The following is a 22692-nucleotide window of genomic DNA, read 5'->3' as shown; positions in this document are numbered from 1 at the left end:
ATGAACTCATGGACTTTGGATTCCCACAGACGACAGACAGCAAGATTCTTCAGGAGTGAGACTCTCGTGTTCTCCCTCTTCACTCTGTGTCCTTTGATCAGTGCTTTGCTCTTGTTTAGCTGATTATAACGTTTGCAGCACGTCTGATCGCCATCTCCTGTATGTGTGTGTGTGTGTGTGTGTGTTTGTCCTCTCAGATACATCACACAGGAGGGGAATAAACTGGAGGTGGCGAAGACTAAAGTGCCCACCACAGTGACCAACGCTGTGTCCTGGAGGTCAGAGGGCATCAAATACAAGAAGAATGAAGTTTTCATCGACGTCATCGAGTCTATTAATGTTCTGGTGAGTCACCATGTGCAGTAAACATACTTGCTGTGTCCGAAAATCTATACTTCCCTCCTATATAGTATGCAAAAAACAGTATGCCAATGGAGTAGTATGTTCGAACCTTCAGTATTGATATAACAGTAGGTGAGAAATACGGAGATGACCTACTGTTTCCGGTGAGTTTAATAATCCCTCAGGAGCTGAGGCGACGTCACGTTCAAACACTGGGTTTAAAAGAATGGGAGTGAACCGCGAGTCAGCATCTCTTTACAACTGTAAGTAAAATATATATATATACCAAGAACGTTGTTTCTTGTGCTGAAATGGTGCTTGCTTTACAAAACCAGAGTAGATTATTTTCGTGGACATTGTTCTTACATCATTTATTTTGGTCATGGGTCAAAACCCACGTCCCTGGATGATGTACAAAATCTATTCATACTACTGTCATGCATACCTAAAGAACATACTGTTTTACTGTCCAAGAAGTGCATCAAATACAGTACGTACATTGACGGTACGTGATTTCGGATGCAGAGAGTCTCACACTTCAGATGGTCACTGCATACTTCTCTCCTGTAGTCTGTGTGTGTAAAGATGTTTGTTTATACTTTTAGGTGAATGCTAACGGCAGTGTGATGAGCAGTGATATTGTTGGCAGCATCAAACTGAAGACGATGTTGTCTGGAATGCCGGAGCTTCGTTTGGGTCTCAACGACCGTGTACAGTTCGCTCTCACTGGACGTAAGAATCAACTTTTACTAATTTATGCAGCATTTGGTATATGAGATATAGATAGCTGTTCATAACTACTTAAATAATAAAAGTGATTAGATTTATAAAAAAAAGTTATAACATTTAAAAACTATTTAAATAAAGAGCAGCTAGAAAGAGTGGAGCATAAAGATGTTTATTAATGTAATATTTTGTGTGTGCAGGTGACAAAGGGAAGACTGTTGCAATGGAGGATGTGAAGTTTCATCAGTGTGTTCGCTTGTCACGTTTTGAAAGTGACCGAACGATTTCCTTCATTCCGCCTGATGGAGATTCTGAACTCATGTCATACCGCATCAACACACACGTAAGACACCTGCGCCCAACACAACACAACACACACCTGCACACAGCAGCCCATCATCAGCTAATACTCGTCATTGTTAAACAATTAAAATGGTAGAAACTCTAGGATGCTTTTAGGGTACACCGTTGCAGGCAACCCTTCCTGTAAGCTTACTGGTACAAATATTATATATTTATATATTTTCTTATTTATAAATTGGCCTGAAAAATCAAACAATTCAACTTCTGCTATTGCTGTTATTGTATCTGTTCAGTTTTAAGGCTGCCGAATCATTACACCTGGACCAGGTACTTCATGCTAAACTGTACATGAGTATTAATCTACCAGTAATTCACCCCTCCAGAATTTGTACCCTGAAAGGTGCAGAATAGAGCGTAACAGTGACCGTCCACTTTTTCAGTCGTCTTGCATTCAGAAGTATTTTCCCCACACATTTCTTCAATTGACTTTTTATAAAATCCTTCATAAAAGAGTTGTGTGTCATGAACCAAACCAACCAGCTCTGAGGAGAATCGCAACATCATGAACTTTGTTTTGAGACAAAAAAGTATTTGAAAATTGGACATAAAGACAAAGATACAAGACTGTGTACTTACCATCTTTCACGAGGGCATGGACTACAATCCCATGAAGCATTGTGAATGATGTCATCGAATATAAAATGATGGGAATATATAAAACTATTGATTTTAGGTTGTTGATTATAAGTATAGAAACAATATATTTTACATTTTTGCAAAATATCCTGATATGTACAAATATATAAGTAGTTTAAGGGTGAAGTGATACCGACTCGATTACGTCGTTCACAGTGCGTCATGGGAGCACGCGGACGTTTTGTGGGTTTTGTAGCTCACGGTAGGTCTGTCTTTAATGGTTTATAATTTATCGTTGAAAATCAATTTGTCTATGGGTTAAATGAATAGGATTTTTACTTCCGAATCTAGACTGTTGCACTCTGTTGTATTACAAAACTCTTCCATGTAGTATTTAAGGTATAATTAATGGAAAGAGACTAATGTACAATGTGAAGTGTACCTCAAATTATTGCTCACATCTGTTGTGCATAACTATTGCAGATTTCTCTATTAATTGTTTGTCTGCAGGTGAAGCCGCTCATTTGGATCGAGTCTGTTATCGAGAAGTTCTCTCACAGTCGAGTGGAGATCATGGTGAAGGTGTCAGCACACACTTACGTTCACCATTTCACCACACTGGAGACACTAAGTCTAAATGTACAGCACTTTTACAACTCTTATAATTATTTGACAACTTTTCTAAATCTCTGTCTTTCTCTCTTCCAGGCTAAAGGGCAGTTTAAAAAGCAGTCTGTAGCTAATAATGTTGAGGTTCGTGTTCCTGTGCCGAGTGACGCAGACTCTCCAAAGTTCAAAACCAGCACAGGTCACGCTAAATACGTTCCTGAGAAGAATCTGGTGGTTTGGAGTATTAAATCATTCCCGGTAAGCAACCAATGATAGATGTGCAGTAATGCCTCAGAATCGTACTTTTAAGATTTTGTGAAGACAGTTTTCAATTATTTATTTCAGCCTTTAATACCCTTTGATCTTTGTTCATGATCTTTGTTTACACTTTAAAACAGCTCTTTGAGCTGCGTTTGCATTAACTTATATCATGTACACTTCACGTGTGTTTATGGGGTGTGATCTTGAGTCATTTTGTCTGTACAGGGTGGAAAAGAGTTTCTGATGCGAGCTCACTTTTGCCTGCCGAGTGTGGAAAATGATGAGATGGAGGGAAAACCTCCGATCACCGTGAAGTTTGAGATCCCATATTTCACTGTGTCGGGTATACAGGTGTGTGTACTTTTGCATGTACATTTGCATGTGTGTGATCACATTTGCCTTCTCTGGGTTTCAGTCAGTGTCTTAATGCTAGATTTGTTCTCATCCTGTTTAAGATCAAGTGTAAGAGGTTATGATCAGTAATGCCGCTATAGTTTATCCATCGTAAAAGTGATTAGGTTATTATATTTCTCATTTGTAAGGTACGATACATGAAGATTATTGAGAAGAGTGGCTATCAGGCACTACCGTGGGTACGCTACATCACGCAAAGTGGAGGTGAGCAGTTTGTTTTGCATATTTTTAACAAGGTAGGTTTAATAAGATCTGTACTTGGCACTGTAGTAAAGCAAGCTCATGAGGGGTTATGTTTGGCATATAGATGTATTATGAAATGATATTTAAATGCCATTTGCATTTGTGTATATTTTCAGATTATCAGCTGAGGACAAACAGCTAATGAGCGCTGTGGTGTTTCGGCCTTACATATACACTTAATGGACTGACAGTTGCACATGTGTTTTGACAAATTTATGTGATATGTCTATAGATTTTATTGTCTGTCAAAAAGATTTTCTTTTCTTTTTAAGGAAAACAAAATTACTGTATAAATTGTTGATGCTGAATGTAAACAAACCAACCATTTCAGTCACAATGAATGTGCACCAAATTATGGAAAATGTTGTCAAACATTTATGTTCATCCTAATATTGCAATAAATAAAATGTATTTGTGGACATTTTCCCAGACTTTACTTTGAGTTATTGCTGTGGTATTTATGATTGATGATGTGTTATTGCCGGTATTTTATGTACAATCGCGCTCTTTTTCGCGCTGACTGACACTCAGATATTTAATGAACGAAACAGTTTACAAATAAACCTTCTCAAATCGCCCGCCTTCTGCGCTCTGCTTTCTCATTGGTCACTGGGGGCAGTTACCACGGCGACAGTGTAGCAACCCCTATCAGCACTCCGCCTTTTTTAACCAATTATGGAAGCCATGTTGGCGTGTGTGGCCTCTGATTGGTGGACGTGCGCACGTCATGCAACGCTGTTATCGATCTAGCGCGCAATGTTGAGGCGCAACGGCGTATATTTATAAATGATTGTTTTGACCTGGCTGTGTAAAAAGATAAACAACCAACGATCATTCGTACATAAATACCGGCGAGGAGAGACACACGGTAAGTGCACGCAGATTTAAAGCGTTTTAAATGTTATTATTATATTCATGTTGACGTTTATGTCAGTGTTACTGAATAAGATTCCCGATAATGTTCCGCATTAGTGAGTTATGCTGTAATCGCATGTGATCTATCATGTCATGTTTCAGGTGAACAATGGTATAATCGTATGTGATCGATAATGTTTCGGGTGTTTATCAGGTGATGGTTCTTGACGGGTTCGGCTCTAGTAAAAGTCTCAGCGCGGCGGCAGCGCAGGGGAATGTCGCGGCGGTTCGGCAGATTCTGCAGGATCACCGGGTCGAACCGGACACACTCAATGAGTTCGGCAAAACCGCACTGCAGGTAAAACACCGACTTTTCCATTTAAAATATATGATAGACACGCTGCTGTATGTTTCACTTTCCTTTACACTGTCAAGTTTAAAGTGAACGGACCTGTTCTGAACCGATGACGTCATTTACATTTACACACACATTACACACATCTGAAGTATCATATTACAAGTACATTACACACACACACACACCTAAAGCATCATTTTACACGTACATTACACACACACACACCTAAAGCATCATTTTACACGTACATTACACACACACACACCTAAAGTATCATTTTACACGTACATTACACACACACACACACCTAAAGCATCATTTTACACGTACATTACACACACACCTAAAGCATTATTCTACACGTACATTACACACACACCTAAAGCATCATTTTACATGTACATTACACACACACCTAAAGCATCATTTACACGTACATTACACACACACACACACCTAAAGCATCATTTACACATCCATTACACTCACACCTAAAGCATCATTTTACACGTACATTACACACACACACACACCTAAAGCATCATTTACACATACATTACACACACACCTAAAGCATCATTTACACGTACATTACACACACACACACACCTAAAGCATCATTTACACATCCATTACACACACACCTAAAGCATCATTTTACACATACATTACACACACACCTAAAGCATTATTCTACACGTACATTACACACACACCTAAAGCATTATTTTACATGTACATTACACACACACCTAAAGTATCATTTATACATACATTACACACACACCTAAAGCATCATTTTACACATATATTACACACACACCTAAAGCATCATTTTACACGTACATTACACACACACACCTAAAGCATCATTTTACACATACATTACACACACACCTAAAGCATCATTTTACACGTACATTACACACACACCTAAAGCATCATTTACACGTACATTACACACACACACACCTAAAGCATCATTTTACACGTACATTACACACACACCTAAAGCATCATTTTACATGTACATTACACACACAACTAAAGCATCATTTTACATGTACATTACACACACACACCTAAAGTATCATTTTACACGTACATTACACACACACCTAAAGCATCATTTTACATGTACATTACACACACACCTAAAGCATCATTTTACATGTACATTACACACACACACCTAAAACATCATTTTACACGTACATTACACACACACCTAAAGCATCATTTTACATGTACATTACACACACACCTAAAGCATCATTTTACATGTACATTACACACACACACCTAAAGTATCATTTTACACGTACATTACACACACACCTAAAGCATCATTTTACATGTACATTACACACACACCTAAAGCATCATTTTACATGTACATTACACACACACACCTAAAGTATCATTTACACATACATTACACACACACCTAAAGTATCATTTATACATACATTACACACACACCTAAAGCATCATTTTACACGAACATTACACACACACCTAAAGTATCATTTATACATACATTACACACACACCTAAAGTATCATTTATACATACATTACACACACACCTAAAGCATCATTTTACACGAACATTACACACACACCTAAAGTATCATTTATACATACATTACACACACATCTAAAGTATCATTTACACATACATTACACACACACCTAAAGCATCATTTTACACGTACATTACACACACACCTAAAGCATCATTTACACATACATTACACACACACCTAAAGTATCATTTACACATACATTACACACACACCTAAAGCATCATTTTACACATACATTACACACACACCTAAAGCATCATTTACACATACATTACACACACACCTAAAGCATCATTTTACACATATATTATACACACTCCCTGGATACTATTTTTATTCTGTTTTATATTGTACATTGAATGTTGTACATGTCTCTGTAACCTCACATGTGGTCCTGTAGGTCATGATGATGGGCTGCACCAGTGTGGCGTGTGTGTTGCTGGAACATGGTGCTGACCCAAACGTCCAGGACCGCTGTGGAGTGACCCCAGCACACGATGCAGCCCGCACGGGTTTCCTGGATACACTTCGAGCTCTGGTGGACTACGGCGCTTCTGTCAATGTCCCTGATCACAGCGGAGCCTTGCCCATTCACATCGCCATACGCGAGGGCCACTGGGATGTAGTGGAGTACCTGGCCCACCGGTCAAACCTGGGGCACCAGGACATCAGAGGGGCCAACGCGCTGGACGTGGCCCGGGCCGCGAGCGCTCCAGAGATGGTTGAACTTCTAGAGCGTCTGATGGAAACCAGTTAAGAATGAAAGAACTTTTTACGGTTCCATTCGTTGTGTGGGAGCTCTCAGCACTCAATCGTAGGTTGTAAATTAAATGAATATGTTGAAATATATGTTTGATAGTTGAAATCATAATATTAGTTGTAAAATGTAGCACCAGTTTTGCACAGAGTAAACTGCTCTCCATCGGTCATGTGGGGGTTTGCCAGGCACAAATGTAAATAGCTCTTTTTTTTGTTGTTGTTTGTTGGTATATTTCAACATGTCTGTGCAGAAACTTGAACTGTTAACATTTTTATTCTCATGAAATCATTTCCTGCCACTCGTGGCGCGACATGCACTGATGAACTTGTAGAATTTTGGCTTTGGGTGTAAGTATGTTTGAAGTGTTTTGTTGTTGATTAACATCTGTAAATAACATTTTATGAATTTATTTGGCTTATTTATTGAAGATTTGTATATTAACATTAATGTTTACTGTGGAATTTCAAATGTTATTTATTAAGGTGTTTTAATAAACTGGACAATCATTTTGTCTGAATTGGAAAAGTCATTTTTATTTGTATATCACTTTTCACAACACACATCGTTTCAAAGCAGCTTTACAGAAGATCAGGCATTAACAGAAGATAAAACTGTAATATCTATAATGTCTTAGAGTCATCATTGTGTAGTTTGATTAAATATGATTGTGAATTGTGTTTAAAAATAAGTAAATAATAATAATTATATTTATAACCCCAGTGAGCAAGCTGAAGGCGACTGTGGTAAGGAACACAAAACTCCATAAGATGTTGATTAATGGAGAAAAATAACCTTGAGAGAAACCAGACTCACTGTGGGGGCCAGTTCCCCTCTGACTAACATCATGAATATAATGACAATATTAGTTATTTATAGTGCAGGTCATGGGTTAAGATTAGTAAACTAAGTAAGTGTTAAGGGTCAGTGTTTAAACATGGATTTTGTATGAACTGTAAGATTAATGACTAATGTCTTTGAAGTTCATCCTGGATTAACCGCAGAAGTTCACATTGATACATTGTCCTTGTTAGTTGGCTGATGAAGGCTTTTATTGGCAATTAATTGATAGTCTGTGTATTCCAATATAAGAGTGTAGTCCATCATTAAACCGAGGTGATGCAGGCAGAGATCAATGAGGTGCATCACAGTTCAACCGGACGGTAATTTCGGTGAGGTCCATCATAAGTCTAAGGTTCAGGCAATGGCATATGAAGTATCTCATGTCTTACAGTTGTAGTTGGCATCAGTTCATCCTCTGAAGTCTGAGACTGAGGTTGAGACATGGAAACAAATAGAATAATATTAATAGATTTCATTCAATTTATTGCAGAGTTATAGATCACGATCAATGTTTCTGGTTCCAGCAGACCTAACTAAAGCAACCTAATTGTGAGTTGATGGATAAATTAGGTGTATGTCTGGCTAAATAGAGGAGTCTTTAGTCTAGACTTAAACTGAGTGAGTGTGTCTGAGTCCCGAACAATGTTAGGGAGACTATTCCATAGTTTAGGAGATAAATATGAAAAGGATCTACCTTTAAATCTAACTTTAAAATTGTCATGTGGTGTAACCATTAAGAAAAAAGTATTATTATACTGTCTTTGCACTTTGAATACATGAGAGTATAAACAACTTAATCATTCATTTCCACACACTCAAACACATTTTTCAAGATACAATTATTATTATTTTTTTCCCTATAAATATTATGAATGAGTCAAAAATATCAAGAAGTTTTCTCAGGGTTACACCACATGAACAAAATGTGCCTTTTCATAAAAATGTCAAAATAATTATCAGATGTTTTTTTAAATTTCACGCTCAGTCTTGAGGGTCTAAAGGTGTCCGCTCTGTTTTATGGTTTTAAAACACAAAATTTGTTTCACTGCTTATTTTTTTAAGAAATAACAATAAAAGATTATTCTGCACTAGTCATGCCAACATTTATTTTTTCAGGAATTTCAGCTTTTAATGAGACTTTGACTTTTTTTTTACAGTCTCCGAACACCACATGACATTTTTTACTTTAAGCACCAGAAGCAAAAAATATCAATATGTCTTTAAACTCAGCAACTGAAAAATATTCATCATAGAAGAGGTCAATTCAAGTAAATGGTTTGTGTGAATTGCAATTTTTTATGTATTTTAATTTAATAGATCAGGACAAAAATGAGCGTCATTTCATTAACCCTTAGGACACATGCCCATAACATATACCTGTTACCCTCTGTTATTGTATTTTATGATGAATCTTGCAAAAAGAATCCACATTATGTATATGTATATATATTTTTTCTACTCCAATCTACTACTTGACCATGTTTGAAAGTGCGTGAAACATTTGAAAACTTGTGGCATAAGTTTCATGTGAACACTAGGAGGGACATAACAATGAGTTCATGGGTAAATTAGGTGTATCTATATCTTTAGTCTCGACTTAAACTGAGTGTGTCTGAGTCCCGAACAATGTTAGGGAGACTATTTAATAATTTAGGAGCCAAACAGGAAAAGGATCTACCTCCTTTTGTGGATTTTGATATTCTAGGAACTATTAACAGGCCAGAATTTTGCGATTGTAATGAACGTGATGGAATATAGCTTGTCAGAAGGTCACTTAAGGACTGTGGAGCTAGACCATTCAAAGCTTTGTATGTAGTTAACAATTTTTTTTAATTAATATGAAATTTAACAGGTTGCTAATGTGGTGATGTTAAAATGGGGCTAATATGATCATATTTCTTGGTTCTCGTCAGCACTCTGACTGCTGCATTTTGAACCAATTGAAGTTTATTTATTGATCTTGCTGGACATCCTCCCAGTAATGCATTACAATAATCTAGTCTTGAGGTCATGAACGTATTAATTCGTTTTTCAGCATCAGCAACAGAGAGCATGTGTCGTAATTTAGCAATATTTCTGAGGTGGAAGAAGAACATTGGAAATTAGTTTTTCAAAGGACAGATTGGTATCAAATATAACACCCAATTTCTTTGCTATAGAAGATGATGTAACAGTACATCCATCGAGAGACAAATTATATTTTAGCAGCTTATTTTTAGAGGTTTTTGGTCCAATAATTAGTACCTCTGTTTTGTCGGAATTGAGTAGAAGGAAATTTCTGGCCATCCAATCTTTGATTTCATTGATACACTCTGCTAATTTGGAGAATTGTGAATTTTCGTTGGGTTTAGAAGAAATATAAAGTTGGGTATTGTTGGCATAACAGTGGAAACTTATTCCACGATTCCTGGTAATATCTCCCAGGGGAAGCATATATAAGGAGAAAAGCAGAGGCCCTAAAACTGATCCCTGTGGCACTCCATACTTAACTTTTGTTTGATTTGACAATTCCTCGTTTACACAGACAAAGTGGTAGCGGCCTGATAAATAGGACCTAAACCATGCTAATGCAAGTCCACAAATGCCAACATAATTCTCCAGCCTATTCAAGAGAATGTCGTGATCTATGGTGTCGAAGGCAGCACTAAGATCTAAAAGCACTAGAAGAGAAATGCAGCCGCGATCAGATGATAAGAGCAAGTCATTTGTAACTCTGATAAGTGCAGTTTCTGTACTGTGATGAGGCCTAAATTCTGATTGGAATTGTTAATATATACTATTTCTCTGTGGAAATGAACATAGTTGGGAGGACACTACCTTTTCTAGTATTTTCGACATAAATGGCAGATTTGACATCAGTCTGTAATTAGCCAATTCTCCAGGATCAAACTGTGGCTTCTTAATAAGCAGTTTGATAACTGCCATTTTAAAGTTTCTTGGGACATGTCCTAAGGATAGCGAGGAGTTAATAATATTAAAAAGAGGTTCTGAGATTACAGGAAATACCTCTTTTAAGAGCATGGTCAGTAGTGGGCCTAACATACATGTTGTGGCTTTTGATGTTTTGATAAGTTTTGTTAGCTCTTCATGACCTATGACAGCAAAGGATTGAAGTTGCTCATAGAGAATAATATGAGACTCTTTTTTGAGGTGCTATTCAGACGGTTGCATAACTCCAATTTTGTTTCTGATTATTTCAATTTTATCAGTAAAGAAATTCATGAAGTCATTACTATTGTGCTGGTATTATATCTGGTTCAGTCGATGCTTTATTCCTAACCAATTTAGCCACAGTACTGAATAAACACATAGGATTGTTGTGGTTGTTTTCTGAGTTTGCTAAAATATGCTGACCTGGCAGCTTTTAGTGCCTGTCTGTAGCTACAGACACTATCCGTCCATGCACCGTGAAATACCTCTAATTTTGTATTCTTCCACTTGTGCTCCATTTTCCAAGCTGCTCTCTTGAGAGCATGAGTGTGATCATTGTATCATGGTGTGGGGCTTTTTTCTTTAATTTTTGTTAATTGAAGAGGGGCAACACTATCAAGAGTGCTAGAGAAGACTGTATTTATATTTTCTGTTATTACATCAAGTTCTTCTAGACTTTTTGGCTTACTGAGTATGTGAGACAATTCTGGAAGATTATTAGTGAAGCTATCTTTAGTGGTCGAAAGAATAGTTCTACCTGAACAATAGCGTGGTGTAGATTGAGTGACATTCGCTGATCGCAGCAAACAAGAGACGAGGTAATGATCCGAGATGTCATCGCTCTGCGGCAGAATTTCTATAGTATCAGCTCCATATGACAGAATGAAATCTAGCGTATGATTATGGCGATGAGTTGATCCTGTCATATTTTGTCTGACTGCAAGAGAGTTGAGAATATCGATAAATGCTAATCCCAATGTGTCATTTTCATTGTCTACAGTACTGTGCAAAAGTTTTATGCACTTGTGAAAAATGTTGCTTAGTGAGGATGTCTTAATAATGCCATAAATAGTTTTCATTTATCACTTAATGTCATACAAAGTCCAGCAAACATAAAAAAGTTAAATCAATATTCGGTGTGACCACCTTTGCCTTTAAAACAGCACCAATTCTTCTAGGTGCACCTGGACACAGTTCTTCTATTTATTTAGTCTCAATTGCTTCTGTCTCTTCATGTAATCTCAGACTGACTCGATGTTCAGTGGGGGGGTCTGTGAGGGCCATGACATCTGTTTCAGGGCTCCCTGTTCTTCTATTGTAATCTTTTCTATTTGCAAAAGAAATGTTTGGGAGTCTAAAATGTATTTTTCCTATTGACACACTAAAGATGAAGATATAAATAACCATCTTAAGACAAATGTTTTTGTGAAAAATTGTAAGTGCCTAAAAATTTTGCACAGAACTGTATGTGAATGTTTAAGTCACCAACAATTAAAGCTCTATCTACATTAACTACTAGATCTGATAAAAAAAATTAGGCCTGGGTGATCTATATACTGTAGCAAGGGCAAAAGACAACAGAGATTTTTTATTTATATCTGATGGTGTCACATTTAGCATTATTAGTTCAAAAGACATAAACTTATATCCTGTCCTCTGAGTAACACCAAAAACTTCACTGTAAATTGCAGCAACACCTCCTTCTCGACCCTTCAGATGAGACTCATGTTTATAACAATAACCTGAGGGAGTAGATTCATTTAAACTAATATATTCATCCGGTTTAAGCCAGGTGTCAGTCAAGCAGAGCGCATCCAAACTATGATCTGTAATAATTTCATTTACAATTAGTGCTTTGATTGAAAGAGATCTAATGTTTAGTAGCCCTACCTTTATATGATGTTTATATTTTTTCTTCAGAGTTTTGTGTTTGGTAGTTCGGGGAACAGACACAGTCTCTATATGATATCAAGGTGATTCAGTCTCTATGTGTTGTAGTTTATGTGATCTGTGTGACATCTCAAGGCAGCTAGCAGATGTTTGGATTAGCCCGTTTGTCTGCTACCTGACCTGGGACCCAGTTGGTCAAATACTAACACTATTAAGACTATAAGCCAAATTACTAGAGAGGAGAGCGGCACCTTCCCTGGAGGAATGGAGTCCATCTCTCTTTAGCAGGTCAGGTCTTCCCCAAAAACTCTTCCAATTGTCTATAAATCCTATGCTATTCTCCAGACACCACTCAGACATCCAGCCATTCAGTGACACGAATCTACTATAAACCTCATCACCACACCGAGCAGGAAGGGGGGCAGAGCATATTACAGTGTCTGACATCGTTTTTGCAAGTTCACACACCTCTTTAACATTATCTCTAGTGATCTCCGACTGGCGAAACCGGACATCTTTAGTGCTGACATGAATAATAATTTTAGAAAATCTACATTTAGCATTAGCCAGCACTTGTAAATTTGATCTGATGTCAGATGCTCTAGCACATGAAATGCATTTAACGATGTTGGCTGAAGTCTCTATTTCCACGTTCCTTACAATAGAATCACCTATTACTAGGGCTCTTTCAACACGATTCTCAGTGTGTGCATCACTGAGTAGGGAGAATCGATTGGAAACCCTAACAGGAACGGGAGAGTGGTGTCACTTTACTGAGCAAGTGTGCCACCAAAACATCACCCAAATGCCCTGCTGCAGGGGCTCTTCAGCCGGAACCAAAGTGTGTATGTTGCTCACTGTACTACCTGCATCTGAAACAGTATCTACCAGCTTCTCTTTCTCACTGATCTCCACTAGCGTTCGGATGCGTGTCTTTAACTCATTAACCTTCTCCGTCTGCTTGACTAATTCCTTACATTTATCACATGTGAATAACTCACTGCTGACGGAAGAAGCTATAGTAAACATGTGGCATGCAATGCAGGAAGCAATAACATGAGCAGATGCCATGACTTACTGCAATTATTTGTTGTTCTTGAACAGCGAGGAGTTGAGATCGATGTGGTTCCTAATCAGCAGATGTTTAAGATTGATGCAATAGGGGCCTGGGTAGCTCAGCGAGTATTGATGCTGACTACCATCCCTAGAGTCGCGAGTTGGAATCCAGGGCATGTCGAGTGACTCCAATCAGGTCTCCTAAGCAACCAAATTGTCCTGGTTGCTAGGGAGGGTAGAGTCACATGGGGTAACCTCCTCGTGGTCATGATTAGTGGTTCTCACTCTCAATGGGGCGTGTGGTAAGTTGTGCGTGGATCGCGAAGAGTAGCATGAGCCTCCACATGCTGTGAGTCTCTGCGGTGTCGTGCACAATGAGCCACGTGATAAGATGCACAGATTGATGGTCTCAGAAGTGGAGGCAACTGAGACTTGTCCTCTGCCACCCGGATTGAGGTGAGTAACCGCGCCACCATGAGGACCTACTAAGTAGTGGGAATTGGGCATTCCAAATTGGGAGAAAAAGGGGATTAAAAAAAAAAGATTGATGCAATAATCTGTGTAAAACACAGTGGAGAAAACGAATGCACGAAGTTGAGACGTGAGATGTAGACAAGCAGAAAAAGAAAGAAAAAAGGAGAGAAATGGGTGCGTGCACTATAATACACACAGACGAAACAGTAGGAAAGCGGAAAAACCCAAAGCACGCGGTAAAATGGCAAAGGATAAAACGATGAACGTTCAAGAATAAGAATAAGCAATGCTAAGCAGGCTAGCAAGCTACAAACACTCGTGCAGTGTGCCGTCAGCAACAGAAACAGGAACAGGAAGTGACGTCCGTAACAGAAAAGTGTCTTACCTGTTGAGATGACATCATTTATTTCCACTAGATGGCTCTCTTATCAAGAACACGAGAGAACCTACCAAACATCTTTTGGTTTGTTTACCTTGAAAGGTGCACTACATTAATGTAAAGACATACACTTTTAAGTGTGACAAATGTCCAAATACTTTCTGGGGCAGGTATGCGCTCAAAATTTCAGTATGCACCTGTCTAAAGTCTCCCTTTCCCTTCACAAACAGGTCCAGTGTCTGTATGCTCAAGGTGACCCAACACAGGAATGTGAGCGACTGTACAAGGCAAACATTGTGCTACCACGGTGCTTCACTTTGAACAGGAAGTCTGTTTTTCTGGGGCTTTTAAACAAGAAAGGACACGGACACAATGGCGGTTTTGTTTGCACACTGTGTTGAACCCAAAGTCTCAGGATAGCAGTTACATCATGCAGGAAACTCTCCCAGACATCCACCAGTCCTGTATTTGTGTCTTATGTGTAACGTTGTGGGTTTCAGGGCAGTTTGGTCAGTTCTTAATTCACTTTAATTAGTGATTCTCTGTAATGCTTTAATAGTATTTGCAGAGTTGATGCTTGAAGTCAGAAAAGATAAAGAAACCTGAACACCTGAATCACTCAGTTGTAGGTTAAACACAATGTGTTCAGTGTATTAACAGTTAACAGTTATTAATACTTCATCAATCATACCAAAAGAAATGCCATCACTGATATCACATTACACAACAAAGTCCACATACAGTACTAATAAGACATACACATACAGAGTTTCACACATACATACAAGTGATTGCAATTTATTTTCGGGGGACTTTGTTCACTGTAGGTTTTTGGTTGTGTCGGACGATGTTTGTCTGGTTAAAAATCTAATAAACATGACTAGCAGCACTATCATTATGCTAAATAATTTGTATAATCATAAAGGAATGTTCCCGGTTCAATAAAAGTTAAGCTCAATCATTATTGGCATAATGTTGATTGCCACAAAAAATATTTTTGATTCGTTCCTCGTTTATTTAAGATAAACTTAAATTTGTGTTCCAGTGAAACACTTACAATGGAAGTCAGTCGAGTCAATCTGTAAACACTAAAATAGACACCGTCTCAAAAGTATAGCCACAAGATGTAAACGTTGTATGCGTTCACACAATCTTAGTGTGTTAAAACCACTTATTAACCTTATCAATATAGTTACATCCAATATTAAAACTTCATTGCAGTGTCATAAACCATGTAAGCAATTTTATCAGACTAAAATCTTGTTAGCAGGTACAACGTTTACATTTTGTGGTTATATTTTTGAAACTGTGTGTACATTTTCTATTGTAAGTGTGGCAGAGGTGTAGTCAAGACCAGACCCTCCAAGACTCAGACCAATACCAGACCCTCCAAGACCCAGATCCAGACCAGACCCTCCAAGACCCAGATCCAGACCAAGACCCTCCAAGACCCAGATCCAGACCAGACCCTCCAAGACCCAGATCCAGACCAGACCCTCCAAGACCCAGATCCAGACCAAGACCCTCCAAGACCCTGATCCAGACCAGACCCTCCAAGACTCAGACCAATACCAGACCCTCCAAGACCCAGATCCAGACCAGACCCTCCAAGACCCAGATCCAGACCAAGACCCTCCAAGACCCAGATCCAGACCAGACCCTCCAAGACCCAGATCCAGACCAAGACCTGTCTGTCCAGGTAGTACATTTTTAATGAACCAAGATGCTGAATTTATATTTGAAGAATCTTCTTCCTCTACTGTGGCTGTACATCACCATAGAGGTCTGCATGGCATTTGTCTGATTTTCACTGCAAGTGAAAGTTTAAAAGGACAGTTCACCCAAAAAGTACAATTCTCTCATCATTTACTCGCCCTCATTTCATCCCAGATGTGTATGACTTTCTTTATTCTGCAGAACACAAATGAAGATTTTTATAAGAATATCTCAGCTCTGTAGGTCCATACAATGCAAGTGAATGGTGACCAAGACTTTAAGTGTTGAGAACCAGATCCAGACCAAGACTTTGTGTTGAGACCCAGATCCAGACCAAGACTGCATTTATATGGTCTCAAGACGTCTGATGTTTATTGTAAATTGGTATATGTCTCATCACTGTCACGACTGCTATGTTGATCGGAACTGCACCCAAGAATTTCACACACCATTGCACTTGTGTATATGGCTGTGTGACAATAAAGTGATTTGATTTGAAGACCACAAGGTCAAGACTCCAACACTGAAGTGTGGTAATCAACACTGCTACAAATGTTGCTAGCTGTGCTTAACTTGTATTGAACATGGAATATTCATTAAATTCTAAACCGTAACGCATATTATTAGAGTGTTTACATTTTTAAACTCAACCTTCAGTTGTTCTCTATATTCTCTGAAAACATAAGAACAACATACAGGTTATGAAGTGACGTCAGTTGACTTTATGGCTATTTCAGTGTTCTTCACGCACTCAAATATTCAATACATGACTCGGCCAGCAGTGGGCTTCAGTGAGGTTCAGCTCCATTAGTTTCTTTTACACACACACACACCTGCTCAGCCACGCCCATGCCACTCCCCTAAAAGAACACATCTACAAGTTTAGTACAAAAATGTGAAACACCCAACAATGAGATTGAAATTTAATGGAGATGAATCAGTATGCTAAATAAACAGCTTTTGTGTTAACAAAAACCACTTAACAAATTGACTCTCTAGCCACAAATCTTTAACATGGCATTGTATATTTATTTTGGAGCTTACTACAAAAAAACCCCCTGTTCTATAAGAGAAGTGTTTATTTAAGAGAATCTCCACAGACTTATGGAAACCTGCTGAGCCACACCCATTAACCAGGAAGACACGTCACTTAAGAATCACATTTGTTTGAAGAACTCTGTGTGCAGTGAATGCTTATTGTTCTGGAGACAAGTTGCAGCATGATTTAGCATTCAGATTGTAACGGCATGTTTCTGCTGTATTAACAAATGATTCAGGTATGACTGTACTGACAGCAGAATGAACATATTTCATTATATAAACATCTGAACAACTGGGAAGAAAACCTCAGGAAATACAGAGACAACAAGGTTAAAAGGATATACATCACTGGGGGTAATACATGAAAGATTAGCTTATTTATTTTCAGTTACATTTGTTCCTGTATTAGCGGTTCACCAGTGACCACTACAGCATTCATACCCTGCAGTGTTTGCTCTGAAGAAGTCACAGCTGCTCAACACATGACAGCGGATCAATTATAAGCCTCAGACTACAGCTTTTCTGTTAATATCGATATTGTGTCAGTATTGCTATTATGTCAAAACACTGTGACTAATGTGCAGACCGATTTTAAGAGCTGTCGTCCGGGTGATCTAGTCGTTCTAGTCGGTCAGGTGAAAGTTCAGTGTTTCATGCTGCAAATACAACAATGCACAGGATGCACCTTCTGTGTAACAATCATGCTTAAAAACTGAAGGCACTTGTAATTGATGTAATCAGTGTACATCATATAGTTTTGATCATTGCTTGTCTAACAGATGCATTGGGTTATTTAAAAGATTGAAGTAAATCAGTTGTTTTACTCAAAGAATACTTTAAAAGTTTGTGAATGGTCATGCTTAACAGAGCTTTTTCAATTCTCACTGACATTTGTGTCAAACCAGTATTTGTATTATCTGTCTTTCATTTTGCCTTTGACGTCTGGCGGCAGCAGGTCAATCAGGCCATCTTCCACAATAAGAGCAGCTAGTTTCAGTGAGATACAGTTGCCGATCTCAGCAGGCAATGACTCCAGCCGGTTACCCTTCAACTCGAGCCTCACCAGCTGAGCCAAATTCATGACCCGTGGGGACAACACAGAAATGCTGTTATTCCCCAATGCTAGAACTTTCAGCCTCTTACAGGAGAACAGCTCTTCAGGGAGAGACTCCAGTGAGTTGAAGGCGACAGAGAGGAACTGCAGACACTGAAGGATGCCGATTTCTGAAGGCAGGGATGTCAGCTGGTTGTGCGAGAGGTCCAAATGTCGTAGTTTGGTGCAGTAACAGAGGCGAGCGGGAAGTCTGCGGATCTTATTCCAGCTCATGTCCAGAGTCTCCAGGGCGCGGAGCTTGCAGACGTGCTCGGAGATGCAAGAAATATCATTGTGCCACAGCCTAAGGGTCGTCAGACGGCGACAGTGCTGCAGACTCAGGATTTCCTCTATGCTGGTGAGCCTGTTCTCTCTCAGGTCCAGCTCCTTCAGGTGGGAAAGACTGAAGACAGCACTGGGGATTCGCTCCAGTCGACAGCCTGTCAGCTCCAGAGCAGCGAGGTTAACCAGCTTTTTCAGACTATTGAAGACCTGAAGTCGGGTTCCTTCGTTGTGAACACACAGTCGCAACAGTTGACCGGAAACATCCACGGTACTGGGCGGTATCTTGGTCAGTTTACAACGTAACGTCAGCACACGTAGATTTTTAAGCTCACGTAAGGTGTCCAAGTTGGGACTGCGAGAGAGCTCATTGCTTAAGGGGCCGCTCAAATGAAGTTCTTCCAGGTTCTGTAAGGTGTACATCCACAGTGGCACCTGGTCTGGGCTCTCAAAGGTTAGACGCAGAACTTTGAGGTTCTCACGTAGGTGATTGAGGGCCACTAGCTGGAGCTTGGCTGGACTGTGGATTAATGACATCTCCTGCAAGGTTTTGAGCTGTGTTACACTGCCAGATATGGTGACATTGCTTATCATCTCCAGTTTGAGGGATTCTACTTCTGGAATCTCAAAGACGGTGTCTGGTAGCCCCGGTAGCATGAACAAGTGGAGCTCCAACCGCTCGCTCGCGTTGCGCGCCAAACGAGTGCAGAGTTTTTGAGTCGTCCACTCGTTATTGAGGTTCACCTGCCTCAACCGGCTCTCGCTCACTTCAGAGAGAAAGATGGCGAAGCGTTTGGAGTAGAGGGCGTCGTACTGGTCACTGAGGTGCAGGAGAAACGCAAAATCATTTTTAACATCTGGTATGTCATTGATTCCCGTCTCCAATCGAACGGCCTCAAAGGAATACTCTTTCAATGGTCGATGAAACAGCCAATATAGTGAATATACACACAACATTCCATACACCCCAACGAAACATATGTAACAATATGCTAATTTAGAGAACAGATGTGCTTTATTATAGTTACAGCAGAATGCCCCAAAGCCCGTGAGATCTGGAGGCACCGAGCACATCACCACAATCTGGATGTTTGGAACCGACATGACACTATACATGGTGATAAGAGCAAATTTGAAGACTTTTAACGCAGTCTGTAGCACATACATAAGGTAAAGAAGATCTGCCTCCTCAACATGTGTCCGAAACTTTTTGACTTTTTCAAACAGGGCTTTGGCCTGCTCGCCCTCTTTTTTATCCAAGAGCGATGCAGCGGTTTCTGCTGATTTCTGATCAGAGTTGGACTTTACAGAAGATCGGATCAGAGTCACTGTGTCATCATCTATTGTGGATTTTGTCATGGAATTCTTTCTCCATGTGGCCGTTCTCTCTTCTCTCCTTTCTTCTGACACTTCACTGATCGCTCTTGTGGTCCAGGGAGAGTCGAAGCATTTTCCCAGTATGATCACAAACATCTCGATCTTTGATGATGTTCCTGGAAACTTGAACCAGAAGCTGCTGGCCACCATAAAGATCATGCTGTGGATGAGCGCCAAGTAGGGGAAGTACTTGCCATACCAGTGTATGGCACGCTCATAACAGAAGTGATTGACAAACTCATACTGGTGGATATCGAGGCCATTCTTCCTGCCGAACACTTCGATGATGTTCGGACTCAGACGTTTGGTGATGGTGTACTGCCACATACTCTCATTCTCTTTGTGCTCTTGTAGATGACTGCAGTTCATGTCTCCTCTCGAGAGATCCGTGAAGTGGTTTGGCAGGCAAGAAATCTTCTCCTGTGTCAGCTGAGGAGAGATGAAGATCGTCAGACACTGATGGTTTACAATTCACGCCATTTTGTCATTGTGTAGATGACGTGATGCTGTCAGCAGTTATGCATGCAGTTTTTATGACCTCAAAACAATTGACCAGCACCTAAAATATTCACTTTCTATATTTTTACTAGGGCTGCCAGTCGATTAAAATTGACATGATATGCCAATTAATTAATTGAATTAATTGTATATAATCAATATTTACAGAGAATGGCCCCCAAATAAAAAGAATTCAATAAATAATGATTAAATGAATTATCAGTAAATAATTCAGATAATTAAAATGTACTAAATTATTGTGACAGACGAGTAAAGCATTCATTAAACAATTCAAAAAGTGGCTTTAGAAGGCAATATATTATTTATTTCCATTTAACTGAACATAGGCCTATTATTGGCCTACAGTCCACAGCAATCCATTTTGCAATTGAATCAGTCTATCTGTCATACACTTACATCAAACTTCTGGAGCGTCTCACTTTGTGTCACATCATAAACATAAAAAGAAAAGCGCTATATAAATGTAAGGAATTATTATTATTATTATTTGAGACACAAGTGAGATAGCAGTTTACTCTGATATGGCTTCAGAAGACTAGGAATATAGTGCTCGAGTCATAAGAACTACTTTTAGTACACTTTTAAGGTGGTTATTTTGTCCTTTCTGGAGCTTAGAAGTAAAAATCACCATCTGTTTTTATTGTATGGAAAAGAGCAGTACGGAGATTCTGCTAAACATCTGCTTTGTGCTAAAGACAGAAGGAGAATCATACAAGTTTAAAAGAATGATTAGGGGGAACTGTTACTTTGATAGACTGGTTTAAGTATGATCATAACTCTGATCATGGATCTGATGTCGCACCTGAACTGTGCAGCCGAACACCCCAATCATGAGCATGGCAATGCCCAGATATTCGGACAACACGTCCCACCACGGCTTCAGAACCCTGAACTTCGGGTTCTGTTCTGTTGTGATGCTCCGGAACTCATTCACAGGAATCATCTTCACACCTGTCACAGGTAAATTAAGCGCTCAATGAAAAATCCTGACACCATTTCCCCTAAAAGCATCAGTTATTTCAGAACCAAATCATCAGAATACATGTGTGTGATACAGATCATATTAATGTGTTCATCAGAATACAAACTGAATTATTCCACTGGCTTTTTGTGACTGTGCGTTTTTAATGTTTGTGAACTGATGAACTTCAGCTATTATTAATCTGAGACACTTTAGACTGATTAAACACAATGTTTTATATTCATAAACCTGCTCGTGAGAAATCGAAACTCACCTGTGTTCCTGTAGCCGGTAGATCTACACGTGTTTTTCCATACTTCAGAACAAATATAATACTCATGAAAGTCAATCACTTTTACTAGCAGAAGTTTCTCTTGTGTGTAGAACTGAAATAGAGATTCAGCACTGCCGTTCAAGCCCCTCCCACAATAAACCTTTCTTTACAATGAGTCAGAGATGAAACATTCCGACAACACTCATATTACACTGACATCTTGTGACGTCAGATTAAACTCTAAACTTCAAACGAGCGTAAATCTGAATACTCTATAAACATCTCTATCTGTTCTACAAAACCTTTCATCTAGTCGTCAAGAAACATCTTATCCCTGAATTATGCGAGATGATTTATTAGGATTCCCTCAGCTGTTTAAACAAAGATTATCTTTAATATTACGTCAACATCAAAACTACATACGTTTTTACAAATTAAATATTTCAAACATTTATCAAGCAGATAAAGTGCTTTATAGTCAAAGTTTTGGCGCCACCGTGCGGCTCCATCAAAGATAAACCACTCCAAGAAATATACAATGCATTCACAATGTATTGTTGCTGTACAATTTACAAAGCAAATGTTACATGAGCCTTTTATACTTAAGTGATGAAAGGAAAAAGAAATCACTTTTCAAACAAAAAGCTTAATTTGTAAAGAGGAACCCAAGTTCAGTCCGTTGGAACAGGAGCAAAGGAAAAATGTCTCAAATAAATAAAAAACAATGTATAAGACTTCATGCAACATCAATGTACAAAACTCCC

At 39.0% G+C, this 22692-nt stretch overlaps 3 protein-coding genes and 2 long non-coding RNA genes across 5 annotated transcripts in view; 2 read left to right on the top strand and 3 right to left on the bottom strand.

The window, feature by feature from the left end:
* The window catches only part of ap1m2 (adaptor related protein complex 1 subunit mu 2), a 5911-nt gene extending 1953 nt beyond the window's left edge, over positions 1-3958 (top strand). The window contains exons 4-12 of the mRNA XM_051706790.1: positions 1-55; positions 198-345; positions 948-1074; positions 1269-1411; positions 2518-2589; positions 2716-2874; positions 3103-3228; positions 3420-3495; positions 3651-3958. The exon at positions 1-55 is cut by the window's left edge and continues 76 nt beyond it. Of these exons, the coding sequence (XP_051562750.1) occupies positions 1-55; positions 198-345; positions 948-1074; positions 1269-1411; positions 2518-2589; positions 2716-2874; positions 3103-3228; positions 3420-3495; positions 3651-3676 (932 nt within the window). The 3' untranslated portion in view covers positions 3677-3958. The remainder of the gene's footprint in view (positions 56-197; positions 346-947; positions 1075-1268; positions 1412-2517; positions 2590-2715; positions 2875-3102; positions 3229-3419; positions 3496-3650) is intronic.
* A 306-nt stretch (positions 3959-4264) lies between these two features.
* On the top strand, positions 4265-7611 carry cdkn2d (cyclin-dependent kinase inhibitor 2D (p19, inhibits CDK4)). The gene is made up of 3 exons (XM_051706878.1): positions 4265-4402; positions 4604-4747; positions 6736-7611. Exons 2-3 carry the CDS (start codon positions 4607-4609, stop codon positions 7090-7092), a joined length of 498 nt encoding a protein of 165 aa, XP_051562838.1. The 5' UTR covers positions 4265-4402; positions 4604-4606; the 3' UTR covers positions 7093-7611.
* LOC127446171 (uncharacterized) lies at positions 5365-6652 on the bottom strand. The gene is made up of 4 exons (XR_007898157.1): positions 6511-6652; positions 6442-6477; positions 5567-6194; positions 5365-5534 (listed from the first exon to the last, which is right to left on the bottom strand). It is a non-coding gene; the product is annotated as an uncharacterized LOC127446171 (long non-coding RNA).
* Positions 7612-7620: 9 nt separating the features above from the next.
* On the bottom strand, positions 7621-14893 carry LOC127446172 (uncharacterized). The gene is made up of 3 exons (XR_007898158.1): positions 14672-14893; positions 13835-14297; positions 7621-8363 (listed from the first exon to the last, which is right to left on the bottom strand). It is a non-coding gene; the product is annotated as an uncharacterized LOC127446172 (long non-coding RNA).
* Positions 14894-17375: 2482 nt separating this feature from the next.
* On the bottom strand, positions 17376-22594 carry si:zfos-323e3.4 (volume-regulated anion channel subunit LRRC8E). The gene is made up of 3 exons (XM_051707013.1): positions 21929-22594; positions 21496-21644; positions 17376-20603 (listed from the first exon to the last, which is right to left on the bottom strand). Exons 2-3 carry the CDS (start codon positions 21634-21636, stop codon positions 18336-18338), a joined length of 2409 nt encoding a protein of 802 aa, XP_051562973.1. The 5' UTR covers positions 21637-21644; positions 21929-22594; the 3' UTR covers positions 17376-18335.
* Positions 22595-22692: the final 98 nt, after the last annotated feature.

This window comes from Myxocyprinus asiaticus, chromosome 9, assembly GCF_019703515.2.
Source record: "Myxocyprinus asiaticus isolate MX2 ecotype Aquarium Trade chromosome 9, UBuf_Myxa_2, whole genome shotgun sequence".
Classification (NCBI taxonomy): Eukaryota; Metazoa; Chordata; class Actinopteri; order Cypriniformes; family Catostomidae; genus Myxocyprinus; species Myxocyprinus asiaticus.
Note: the sequence above shows the minus strand (reverse complement) of the source record. Positions and strands in the feature narration are given on the sequence as shown.

Coding starts and splice junctions, on each gene's coding strand:
- cdkn2d (XM_051706878.1), top strand. CDS start 4,607: ATGGTTCTTGACGGGTTCGGCTCTAGTAAAAGTCTCAGCGCGGCGGCA. Junction 4,748..6,735: donor TCGGCAAAACCGCACTGCAG/GTAAAACACCGA, acceptor GTGGTCCTGTAG/GTCATGATGATGGGCTGCAC.
- si:zfos-323e3.4 (XM_051707013.1), bottom strand. CDS start 21,636: ATGATTCCTGTGAATGAGTTCCGGAGCATCACAACAGAACAGAACCCG. Junction 20,604..21,495: donor TGTTCGGCTGCACAGTTCAG/GTGCGACATCAG, acceptor ATCTCTCCTCAG/CTGACACAGGAGAAGATTTC.